Source organism: Leiobunum rupestre, chromosome 1 (assembly GCF_980474605.1).
Source record: "Leiobunum rupestre chromosome 1, qqLeiRupe1.1.hap1, whole genome shotgun sequence".
In the NCBI taxonomy this organism is placed as follows: domain Eukaryota; kingdom Metazoa; phylum Arthropoda; class Arachnida; order Opiliones; family Sclerosomatidae; genus Leiobunum; species Leiobunum rupestre.
Window position 1 is genome coordinate 73,535,492 of NC_143384.1, and position 13,186 is coordinate 73,548,677.

General features: G+C 35.7%; 1 protein-coding gene across 3 annotated transcripts in view; it reads right to left on the minus strand.

Annotated features, from left to right (window-relative positions):
• Positions 1-3,423: 3,423 nt before the first annotated feature.
• Positions 3,424-13,186, minus strand: part of LOC149966352 (uncharacterized) — a 35,941-nt gene continuing 26,178 nt past the window's right edge. For 2 of the 3 annotated variants that reach the window (XM_090153254.1, XM_090153246.1), the window contains one exon: positions 4,976-6,004. In XM_090153254.1, the coding sequence (XP_090009380.1) occupies positions 5,457-6,004 (548 nt within the window). In that variant the 3' untranslated portion in view covers positions 4,976-5,456. Of the gene's footprint in view, positions 4,126-4,975; positions 6,005-13,186 lie in introns of those variants that run through there. The other variant, XM_090153262.1, reaches the window with a different exon arrangement.

Genomic DNA, 13,186 nt, shown 5'->3' on the forward strand with positions numbered 1-13,186 from the left:
ACTAAGATACTAGCCATTGATGTCCAGTTTCACTAACTTAATTTATAAATGAACTAAGATACTAGCCGTTGATGTCCAGATTCATTACCATGATATATAAATGAACTAAGATACTAGCCATTGATGTCCAGTTTCACTAACTTAATTTATAAATGAACTAAGATACTAGCCGTTGATGTCCAGATTCATTACCATGATTTATAAATGAACTAAGATACTAGCCATTGATGTCCAGTTTCATTACCATGATTTATAAATGAACTAAGATACTAGCCATTGATGTCCAGTTTCACTAACTTAATTTATAAATGGACTAAGATAATAGCCGTTGATGTCCAGTTTCATTACCAGGATTTATAAATGAACTAAGATACTAGCCATTGATGTCCAGTTTCATTATCATGATTTATAAATGAACTAAGATACTAGCCATTGATGTCTAGTTTCATTATCATGATTTATAGATTAACTAAGATACTAGCCATTGATGTCCAGTTTCACTAACATAATTTATAAATGAAGTAAGATACTAGCCGTTGATGTCCAGTGTCATTACAATGATTTATAAATGAACTAAGATACTAGCCATTGATGTCCAGTTTCACTAACATGATTTATAAATGAACTAAGATACTAGCCATTGATGCCCAGTTTCATTATCATGATTTATAAATGAACTAAGATACTAGCCGTTGATGTCCAGTTTCACTAACATAATTTATAAATGAAGTAAGATACTAGCCGTTGATGTCCAGTGTCATTACCATGATTTATAAATGAACTAAGATACTAGCCATTGATGTCCAGTTTCACTAACATGATTTATAAATGAACTAAGATACTAGCCATTGATGCCCAGTTTCATTATCATGATTTATAAATGAACTAAGATACTAGCCGTTGATGTCCATATTCATTACCATGATTTATAAATGAACTAAGATACTAGCCATTGATGTCCAGTTTCATTACCATGATTTATAAATGAACTAAGATACTAGCCATTGATGTCCAGTTTCACTAACTTAATTTATAAATGAACTAAGATAATAGCCGTTGATGTCCAGTTTCATTACCAGGATTTATAAATGAACTAAGATACTAGCCATTGATGTCCAGTTTCACTAACTTAATTTATAAATGAACTAAGATACTAGCCGTTGATGTCCAGATTCATTACCATGATATATAAATGAACTAAGATACTAGCCATTGATGTCCAGTTTCATTATCATGATTTATAAATGAACTAAGATACTAGCCGTTGATGTCCAGATTCATTACCATGATTTATAAATGAACTAAGATACTAGCCATTGATGTCCAGTTTCATTACCATGATTTATAAATGAACTAAGATACTAGCCATTGATGTCCAGTTTCACTAACTTAATTTATAAATGAACTAAGATAATAGCCGTTGATGTCCAGTTTCATTACCAGGATTTATAAATGAACTAAGATACTAGCCATTGATGTCCAGTTTCATTATCATGATTTATAAATGAACTAAGATACTAGCCATTGATGTCTAGTTTCATTATCATGATTTATAAATTAACTAAGATACTAGCCGCAGATGTCCAGATTCATTACCAGGAGTTATAAATGAACTAAGATATTAGCCATTGATGTCCAGTTTCACTAACTTAATTTATAAATGAACTAAGATACTAGCCATTGATGTCCAGTTTCATTACCATGATTTATAAATGAACTAAGATACTAGCCATTGATGTCCAGTTTCATTATCATGATTTATAAATTAACTAAGATACTAGCCGCAGATGTCCTGTTTCATTACCAGGATTTATAAATGAACTAAGATACTAGCCATTGATGTCCAGTTTCACTAACTTAATTTATAAATGAACTAAGATGCTAGCCGTTGATGTCCAGATTCATTACCATGATTTTTAAATGAACTAAGATACTAGCCGTTGATGTCCAGTTTCATTACCATGATTTTTAAATGAACTAAGATACTAGCCATTGATGCCCAGTTTCATTATCATGATTTATAAATGAACTAAGATACTAGCCATTGATGTCCAGTTTCATTATCATGATTTATAAATGAACTAAGATACTAGCCATTGATGTCCAGTTTCATTATCATGATTTATAAATGAGCTAAGATACTAGCCTTTGATGTCCAGTTTCATTATCATGATTTATAAATTAACTTAGATACTAGTCATTGAAGTCCAGTTACATTACCATGATTTATAAATGAACTTAGATACTAGCCATTGATGTCCAGTTTAATTACCATGATTTATAAATGAACTAAGATACTAGTCATTGATGTCCAGTTTCATTACCAGGATTTATAAATGAACTAAGATACTAGCCATTGATGTCCAGTTTCATTACCAGGATTTATAAATGAACTAAGATACTAGCCATTGATGTCCAGTTTCACTAACTTAATTTATAAATGAATTAAGATACTAGCCATTGATGTCCAGTTTCATTACCATGATTTATAAATGAACTAAGATAATAGCCATTGATGTCCAGTTTCATTACGATGATTTATAAATGAACTAAGATACTAACCATTGATGTCCAGTTTCATTACCGTGATTTATAAATGAACTAAGATATTAGCCATTGATGTCTTGTTTCATTACCTTGATTTATTAGTGAACGAATATACTAACCATTGAGGTCCAGTTTCATTTCATATATATCATTTGCACCTGCATGAACTATATATCAACCAAGCTGCTAGTCATTGATGGTCATTTACACCTGCATGAATTATATCTCAACCAAGCTGCATGCTAGTCATTGATGGTCATTTGCACCTGTATGAACTATATATCAACCAATCTGCTAGTCATTGATGATCATTTGCACCTGTATGAACTATATATCAACTAATCTGCTAGTCATTGATGGTCATTTTCACCTTCACGAACTATATATCAACCAATCTGCTAGTCACTGATGGTCATTTGCACATGCATTAACTATATATCAACCAATCTGCTAGTCATTGATGGTCATTTGCACCTTCATGAACTATATATCAACCAATCTGCTAGTCACTGATGGTCATTTGCACCATCATTAACTATATATCAACCAATCTGCTAGTCACTGATGGTCATTTGCACCTTCATTAACTATATATCAACCAATCTTCTAGTCATTGATGATCATTTTGCACCTATACAATAACTATATATCAAAAAATCTGCTAGTCATTGATGGTCATTTAATTTGCATGAAGGTGCCATGCTGTGATGACCATTTCATTGCTTTAAATAATATATGTCTCATTAGATTAATACTGTATTAGGAACTTCTGTTTAAGCTTAGTATAAATAACGAACACTTCTTTTTACGTAAGGTTTTTTATTTTCCAATCTAAACCCAATTTGTTACAATCGAGTATCATCAGAGGCATCGTGTTTATTCGAAACCACCCTATTCAATATTAATCTAATACTTAATTTTAATTAAATAGGTAATTAACATTCTTGATACAAATTAATTGAATTATACCATATCGGTTCTCTGGTAAATTAAATGAGTAAATTTATTTTGATTTTATTAGGAGAATTGATAGTAGTTTCCATACCGTGATGTAGTTCGGTTCATCCCATAATAATAAACTAATTTTATTAAAATTTCATAGTGTTAACATTTTTTTGGTTGAAATAATAATCTTTAAAGTTTAGATTTCAAATTAGTCAACTCATCATTTTCTGCCGGGTCCACCCAAAAACTCCGAACCTTCAGGCTGGCTGTATTTTAGCCTGAGTCTGTAACCGTTGGCGTTCCCTTTGGTTAAGTATTCGGACAGTCGCTTGGTAGCCGCCCTGTACTCTTGCGAGGAAGTGACCGGCTTGACCAGGACTGTCCCGTCACTGTCCCGGTAGAAATCGTAGAGTTGCCGTTTGCCAGGACCTCCCAAAAATTCGGAGTATCGTTTCCCAGGACCCCCGAGGAATTCCGAGTACCTCTTCTTCCCAGGGCCCCCCAAGAACTCCGAGTAACGCTTGTTAGTTTCGTGGTCCACCACCAGAGGGTGTCCCGACAGTTCGTGAAGGTCAAAGGTCTGGTCCGGTCGCAACATAGACTCGGCTTGTCCATCGGTCTCTCCATTCAGAACTTGAAATCATTGTAATTATAAGAAGTAAAATTAAAGATTAGTTTTATTAATTATGATTTTTACAATTATTGGATATAGTTGGCGCCTTAGTCATGGGCGGGGCTTACTTAAGGGCACCTTAGTCATGGGTGGGGCTTACTATTGGGCACCTTAGTCATGGGCGGGGCTTACTTAAGGGCACCTTAGTCATGGGTGGGGCTTACTATTGGGCACCTTAGTCATGGGCGGGGCTTACTTAAGGGCACCTTAGTCATGGGCGGGACTTACTTATGTTCGCCTTAGTCATTGGCGGGGCTTACTTATGGGCACCTTAGAAATGGGCGGGGCTTACTTATGGACGCCTTAGTCATGGGCGGGGCTTACTATTGGTCGCCTTAGTCATGGACGGGACTTACTTATGGGCACCTTAGAAATGGGCGGGGCTTACTTATGGACGCCTTAGTCATGGGCGGGGCTTACTATTGGGCGCCTTAGTCATGGGCGGGACTTATGTTCGCCTTAGTCATGGTTGGGGCTTACTAATGGGAGTGACTATATCTAGGGAAAAACATTTATAATTGAGCTCGTTAATTGCAAAATGGTATCACCTCTAAAGTCAATATGGGCTTGGTAATTTGGAGTAAACACCGATGATAAATAGTAACAGGAAAAACCTATTTTTGTTTAATTATTTCAAGTAGATTAAGGCGTCAATTTGATCCATTAATTGAAAATTTCAAAATTTTATATTAGAAGCATAATTGCGCAAAATTGGACTTAAACGAACAATTGAAGTTATTTAAACCTAGATGGAATGTTAACGTAGTTATAGTTAGCTTTTGCACTCACTTTATAACGATAGTTTTAGCAGTTATCCTTTTATATCCAATCACGAATTAGTTCTTCTTCAGTTGTCCAATGAGCGTTTAGAGAAATATTTACACGTCACAAATATTTAACATTTACACATTTCTATTTAAAATCTAAAAAGAACCGATAAATTAACAAATAGTTTATTTTAAAAACCTCCTTTTTATTAATATCATTTAATAATCCTTTATTTCTCCGTTTCCATAGTGATTTATTTTTATTATTGTATTTCAATGATTAAATTTAAACGAACAAATCTTAATTTTAGGGCGTATACCTCTAGTTTATTGCCATTATAATTTAAATAATGTTCTTTTTTTAAGACCCGTTCAAACGTAATTAATTTTTAAATGAAATGGAACCATTTAGGAAGGTCAACCGCCATTTTATAATTAACATTATTTTTAAATAAATATTATTTAGTAATCAACGAAACACTTTGTACAATATATGTTTTAAATATATTTAATCGCGTTTGAATTTATCTTCTTTTTCTACCCAGAAATTCGGAGCCTACCCTCTTGGCCGGCTGCTCCTCCCCGAAGGCTGGGGCTTCGCGCTTTTGGGGGGACAGAACGACCACGCCCATCGCTTCGTCGTCGATTTTAGCTTCTCCGTCTTGAGAATAGGCGGACCTCTTGCCCAGAAATTCGGAGCCCATGCGTTTGCCCAGAAATTCGGAGCCCATGCGTTTTTTCCCCAGAAATTCGGAGCCCATCCTCTTTCCCAAAAACTCGGAGCCGAATCTTTTGCCCAAGAACTCGGAGCCCATGCGTTTGACGGTGTCCAGGTCTTCGTTGCTGTTTTCGATGGGTTCCTCCGAAGATCGCTTCCCTAAGAATTCGGAGCCAATCATGGAGTTGTAGCGGGCTCGTTTCAGGGCGTTTTCTCGGGTTTTCCCCCGCGACTGTCCAATGAGGTGCGTCGGGGGCGGGACTTCCATGCCGGCTCCGCCCCAACTGATTAGTTGGATGATTTTTCGCAGCGTCTCTTCACTCGCCCCGTCGTTCATACGCCTACTGTTTACACCTGCAAACATTAGGCGCGGGTTTAAATTTCTTTTATTATTAGTATTTTAATTATTTTTATTTTTAATTCCGCTGAAAGTGGGTTTTAATTGCGATTTTAAAATATTTTGTTTTTGATCAAAATATTTCGTGAGAGTTATTTTTGAAGGTTTTTAGAGATCTGGTTTTACTTTAGGGGCGAAGTTTTAGCTTTATGGGGCATGTTTTTAGCTTAAGGAGCGGGGTTTTAGTGTTATGGGCGTGGTTTTAGCTTTAAAGGCGGGGGTTTTAGTATTAAGGGCGGGGTTTTAGTGCTACGAACGAGGTTTTAGCTTTAGGGGCGGGGGTTTTAGCTTTAAGGGCGGGGTTTTATTTTTAGAGCCGTAGTTTCACATTTTAGACGTGTAGATTTTCAATTGATAAGTGTGTGGAGGTGTTAATTATTACTTCCGGGGTGAAAAGTGAATAAACGATCAGGGGGGTGGATTATATTTTAAGGCTAGTTAATTTAATTTGTTTTGGATTTAATTTTGTACAGCGTTGAATAATCTTATTGTACTTGATTACGATCTTAGAGGATCGGTTTTATGGGAGCAAAAATTTTAAACCTTAAGTTCACGTCTTACATTTGAATATCGCTTAATTACTTTTTTGGGTGTAATTAGTGGCCAACTTTTAATTTTAATTAGAGGATTTTGGTCTAAATAGCCGTGATAGGGAAGGGCAGTGAGCAATACAGGCTTAAAATACAGACAAAGCCTTTAGTTTAATTTGAATAATATTACGTATTTAAATTTAACGAAATATTAAGAACTTAAGGCATAATGTTTGAAAACAAAATAAATAAAATTAAAACTTTATATTTTTTAACTAATGGAATTTTTGACATATTTATCAATATTATTATTATTATAATTTTTTTTAATTAAGCCTACCTGACTAGCAGGTATGCGTTTATTAGGAAATCACAAAAAAACATTTGAAATAACTTAGCTTAAAAAAACGAAAACCCAACAACAACAAAAAAAACTAAACATATTACCTAAAAACTAGAATTTTTTTACATAATAAAAACATTCAAAAATTGATCAGTTAAAACAAAATTATTATTATTATTATTAATAATAATATTAATATTATTATTAATATTATTAATTTTATTAATAATATTAAAAATGATATTATTAATTTTATTGCTCAGATTATTATTATTAGTTTTAATATTAATTAAACTAAGCCATCACAGCCCTCTCTACAAACTAATTCCACTTAAGTATAAATTAATACATTTTCATAAATCGTAGATGCGAATTAATAAATAAGATTTCGTTTTTAAAAGACAAATAATATTGGAAATTATTTGAAAGCTTGTTAGTCTAGATTTCTAGCCGGCCATAAATATTAACTACCAAGATGGGCGAAATTTGTTTGTTTTGGATTACAAATTTCAGTTCATTCGCAGTGGGAGAATATTAAATTTAAATGTACTTGTTTCACGCGATACGTGCTCGGTATCGCCTCTGGAGGATTTTAACTTTACTATTGGAAAAATTGTTTTCCCGCGGAAAACAAGACAAAGTCGAGTCTCCGACTTATTAGGAGAAAATGTTTTTAATATTTAGTGGCCTGTGTTTAGAAATTACTCGGTTAGCGATCTTAACTCAATTTAAAATTAAAAATTGAAATTCAATCTTAAACTTTCGCAGAAAACCAATATATCGCGTTTCATTTTAGGTAAATAACTCCGTCGTAGTCGGGCAAAAGGCGCTTCACGGTCAGGTTTTGTTTGTTAAAAGCACTTCCCCTTTCCTATCTCATGAGAGCAAATCCGGTCAATCATATTTTGGGATTTTTTCAGCCCTATTTCCGGAAACCAGTAAACTTTAAAATCTGTAAATTACCTCACCAGAATTCAAACATCATGGAAATATTTTGGTAAGCGTTAATAAACTTAAACATGCTCCATTTGGAGAAAATATAATAATCAGCTAGGCTAATACCCAAGGCACCACCTTAGGCCTAAGTCATCAAGCGACTTTTAAAGCCATTGATTCAGGTGGCCGGGTGGCAAGCATTTCCGATGACCAAGACTTAATTTAAAAGTAGCTTACGAAAAAGGTGGCGGAGTGGTTAGCACTTTCGCCTCGCAGCAAGAGGAGCCGGGTTCGTTTGCAGTTTGGGGCACTAGGTGAAAAACTCGGAACCACTCCTTCCACGTAGAGTTTGCTAGTTCTCTCCCCACTGGTTAAAGGGATTTTCACCCGATTTCTTCGGTTTCCCCTTTCCATAAAAACTTGTAATAGTGAGTGTAGGAAGCTGTTGAAATGACGGGCTTGCCACCACCCTCCTACACATTGTAACCCGACCACCTGAATTTAATGCAATAAAAGTCGCAAGAGGCTGCCAGACTGGCTTAAACCACCGAAAAAATCCTTGGTTTAAACCACTTTTTGTTAATTAAAAAATATTGAGAAATGAATTATATTAGAAAATTTTAAATATCATTTATTTCAAATAAAAAATGCAGAATATAATATTCAGCATTTTTTATTTCAAAACGAAACTAAAACTTAACCTTAACTTTTTGTCATCTGCTACGTCGTTTTACGAAGTAATGAGGGCTAGATATAAGCAATTGGTGCATCTTAAAATTAATTTTGCACGTGAAGATACGGCGCCATGTTAGGGTATAAAAGCGGGTAAATAAGCCTGCTATACCTCATGATACTGTCACGAGCAAAAACGTAATTTCCAAATCGGTAAATTTGAGCATTTTCGAAGTAACGAGGGCTAGATATAAGTAATTTGAGCATTTCTTTTATTAGTGGTTGTAACTGATTTTAACCATACTGGATTTTTTTATTTAAAAAAAAGCCAGTTTTTTCCGACGCTGGTGCCAAGGGTATTGGCAGGCCCGGACTGGCTCCTTTGGGGCCCTCGGCTAGAGACTGAAGAGGGGCCCCCTGCCCCCCTTACCTGGTGGTGTGGGGGTATGGAATAAAAATCTAAATGGGTTATTTATAGCACAACAAATAACGTTTAAAGTGTACTAGATTCTAGTTGCACATTAATTTGTAACTTCAAATGCGTCGAATGGACCTTTAGAAAAATTTATAATAAGCAATTTGGGCCCCCCTTGAGCCGGGGGCCCTCGGCTACTCAGGGGCGTAGGAACGTTCTAGAAGTTGGAGGGGGCAAAGAGAAACGAAAAGGGGTCTGGAGAATGGTTTTGAATTTTTAATGGAGTGTAGCTTCTCCGAATGCGTGTGTACTTTTTACCACTATGTAAATTGGCGGGAAAAACTGAAATTTACTCACAGTTGAGGTTCTATAAGCTTTATATGGTTTTAAAATGAAAATTTGAGCCTTTTGAAGATTTCAACTGACCAAAATGTTGGAGGGGGCAATAACATTAGTTGCCCCTCCCAGCAAAATTCTAGGGAGGGGCATTGCCCCCTCCCCCCCCCCTGCCCCTCCCAGTTCCTACTCCCCCGCGGCTACTAGCCAGTCCGGGCCTGGATATTGGCCTAGTTGATTGTTATTATTATTACGCTGACCAATCGTAAGTCTTTTCCAAGCGCGTATAAAATTTAATCAAATTACAAATCATTAAATTACTAACCAATTTAATTTAAATGGCCTCTACCTTATTTCTATCCCATCAGCGAAAGAAAAACGTATTTTCTGTATTGAAAGAGAAGTTGGCCATTTGGGAAACGGGGCAATTCCGAAAAAAGGAGATCTTTTGTAGAAGCAAAAAAAACAGCCTCAGTTGATCCGCTCGAATTGCGCGGCACGTCTGGTCCACTATTGGTCAAGCATGAACGACTTTGACCACGTAAAATAGGATTCTTTATCCGCTTTTTGGCAGTCTTAACTCCCACCCTGCCCTCAATGCGTCTATCTCCTCGAAGGCCGTGCTCCCAAACCGCCTTTTCTCAAAGATTTAGCTATTCGATATGCGTTTTCTTTCCTTTTGTAAAGTTTCCCGCAAATATTGATTCAACGTCACTTTCGTTCCGCGTTCGTCGCCGTTAAAACAAAACCACGTAACTTGAGATACGTGGTTTTGGCAAAATTGACATATTTAGATTCCACACCCCAATTTACGTATGTATCATTAAAAACATTAATAGGTTGCAATTGGATTTATTTCTTTAAATCGAGAAAACATTTAAACGTATCTTTGATATTCACAACTTATTTCGCGCAAAAAGCACGTATCTCGCTTATTTTCAGCGAGGGGTTGGTCACTCCGCGAACTCGGTGTACACTGTCGTACCTCTGACTGTGCTAATAAGAGTTCGTGAACTCTTTAAAATCCGTACCTTTAACAGTACTAAGTACGCGAACTCGGTGTACAGGTCATCCGAGAGTGACTTACCCCTCGATTTTCAGCTCCTATCTCACTTCATGACGCAAAACCACGTATCTCTAAAAATTCCCCTTTAGCAAAATATTTTAAAATTAAAATCATCATAAAGAGTGGTATATCGAAACGAAATTATTTAACTATAAAATTAACTCGCGTGTAAAAACCTAAAACGCGATTTCACAAGTCCCTGCAAAATTAAAAAATCAATTTTTCTCAATAAGGCCACCGAAAAGATACGTGGTTTTGTTTTAAGGGCGACGCGTTGTCGGCCAACTTAATCTCGGTCACTATTCTTCGCTAAAAAATCGGATTCTCACAAAAACCAGAAGGTGGCTTACTTTAAATAATCATTTACTTTAGTGTCAGATTTTTATTATCTATTTGTTAGACGTAATATCATAAGCCTATCAAAAGTACCCATAAGTAAAGGTCTATAAAGCCCCATGTTTACGGTATTGTCCATGCGAGAAGAAAATGAACGTACGACGATAGGGCAGTAGCGACATCTTCTTTTGCAAAATTTCTTCATCTAAAATAGTATCTTACTTGGTAGAGCCGCCACGCTCGGGTTGATAATTGCCACACAAAACGCCGAGCGAAATCTCAAATTTGAAAAATAAATATCTTTAGAAATAAGTTCTCTTAATTATTTCTAAAAGCCAGTTTTAGGTTCTGATGAATCATTTTGCAAAGAGTTAATTTTAAGTATTAAAGCTAAGGGCGCGCGGCGGAGATTTATCCCGCGTGGTTCTAAGTTTAAAAACGATCGCGCACGACTTGCGCGCATTCATCATGCATTTCGCGAAATTTATTTCAGAAATGCATATTTGAGGACCTAGCCACTACGAGGTGCATATTTTGAATACCTACCTCTTAATAACGGGTATGTGATCGACAAAAATTTGGCCTAGACCTTTTCTTATGGTAATATAAGACATTTACAATATGTTTATAAGTAACATTTACCAATTGTAAAAACTCAGAATAGCCTTATTTTTTGTTAAAAGTAAAGACAGTCAGTATAAACAAAAATGTATAATAAAAAAATGTATAATAAAAAAATTTATAATAAAAAAAATTTATAATATAGAGTACTAGCACTCTGTAGCTTTGACCATGGCCGCCATTGTGGGCGCGAATTTTTTATGAGTAGGAAAAAGCATGGGTGACGTCGTGTGACGTAGCACTGCCATTACTCTATACTCTCCTAAGGGATATGTTATATACTTCTGATCATATATAATTTTCTTGAAATGGAATTTCAAATTTTTTTTATTGTTATTATAAGAATCTCATTTATTGTGATAGTATTTATTTAAAAAGCAGAATCTGTATAAAAATTAGTTTAAACCATTTCTATAAAAACTGAAATATCATTATTTCCAGTCAACGAGTTATTAAATATCATATAATCGATTCAGATTTAGAAAAAGGGTAAATCTTAGGAATTCAAGGTAAATCTAAAAGTAGAAAAATTCCACCATAAGCAGTTTCATTAAATTTACAAGGTTATGAAATTTGTTCGGTTATCTTTTAACTTAGTTCGATTTATACGAATAAAATCCTTCGATATGGAATGAGATTGAGATCTACAATTAAAGCTAATAGAGCCGACCTTTCCTATAATAACTCAACGGAAATACCTAGTAGGAAGCCTAATTTCGTCTCGAAAGAATAGAATGTAAGATAACTATAGTTTGCAAGCTCTCTACCGACCGGTTAATGGGATTTTCACCCGAGTTCTTCGGTTTCCCCTTTCCATAATAGTGAGTGTAGGGAGCTGTTGGCTCGCGTGGCACGAAGGGCTTGCCACCACCCTCCTACGAATTGTAACCCGACCACCTGAATTAAAGGCATTAAAAGTCGCTAGATGACTTGGGCCTTACGTGGTGCCAAGGGTATTAGCCTAGCTGATTACTTAAATATGACGTAAATATTGTTTAAAGTTTTGTCTTTAACCATTAGCAAAATTGGTCCAAATAAAGTACAATGTTTCCCCTTTTTTCTTTACCAAAATTGAACTACATCTTGTTAGTCATAAAAATACGGACCTTCAATTTAAGAATCTAATTTACAAATTAAAATGGGACACGAGGGTAGAAGTTTACCCGCGTGAGTTGCGTATTTTGTCCCGTTCCTAATGATTATGGTCGTACGGAAAGAAATTTCGATTGCATTCTATTGTATCTCTCAATTTAAAATTTGAATTCCCATCGGTGAAATCTCTCTGATGTCGTTTGTCGGAATGGCCGGCCTATCGAGTAAATAGCGTAGCTCCGAATGGACGGATCTGTGTTTCTCGACCCCAACCCCGCTAGCCAGCTCCCTCTAGTGGGGCTCTGAGGAAATCAATCCGCTTATCAAAAAGAGCATCGTTCTCTTGGCCAAAGGGACACTCGGGACCTTTTAGCCAGGTTCACAATAACCCCTAAAATCGCTTCGTTTTAGATAACTAGTTTTCGAAACCAACGTGGGAAATCGCTTCGTGTTGGTTTGGTTCGGGAAACAACTCGTCCAAGTCGGTTCGCTTAGGATCGCTTTCAAAACAACAAGGCGGGCAAGTAAATTTGCTCGTATTTAAAAAATAATGGGAATAAAATTCTAAATAATGTCAAATAATATTACTGTATGTCTAGTAAACATGATTAACTAATTTTTTTGGGATACATTTTAGTATTTTCAAAATTCTGGTCATAATTTGAAACGACGTTAAGCCTTGGCTATAAGCGAACCGGGGTGAAGCGATTTCGCACGTGTGAACCAGGAATTATCGTCGGCGGTCAAAACTGGCATTCAAACTGACCTAAACTTGGTTTTCGGCTCTAGTGT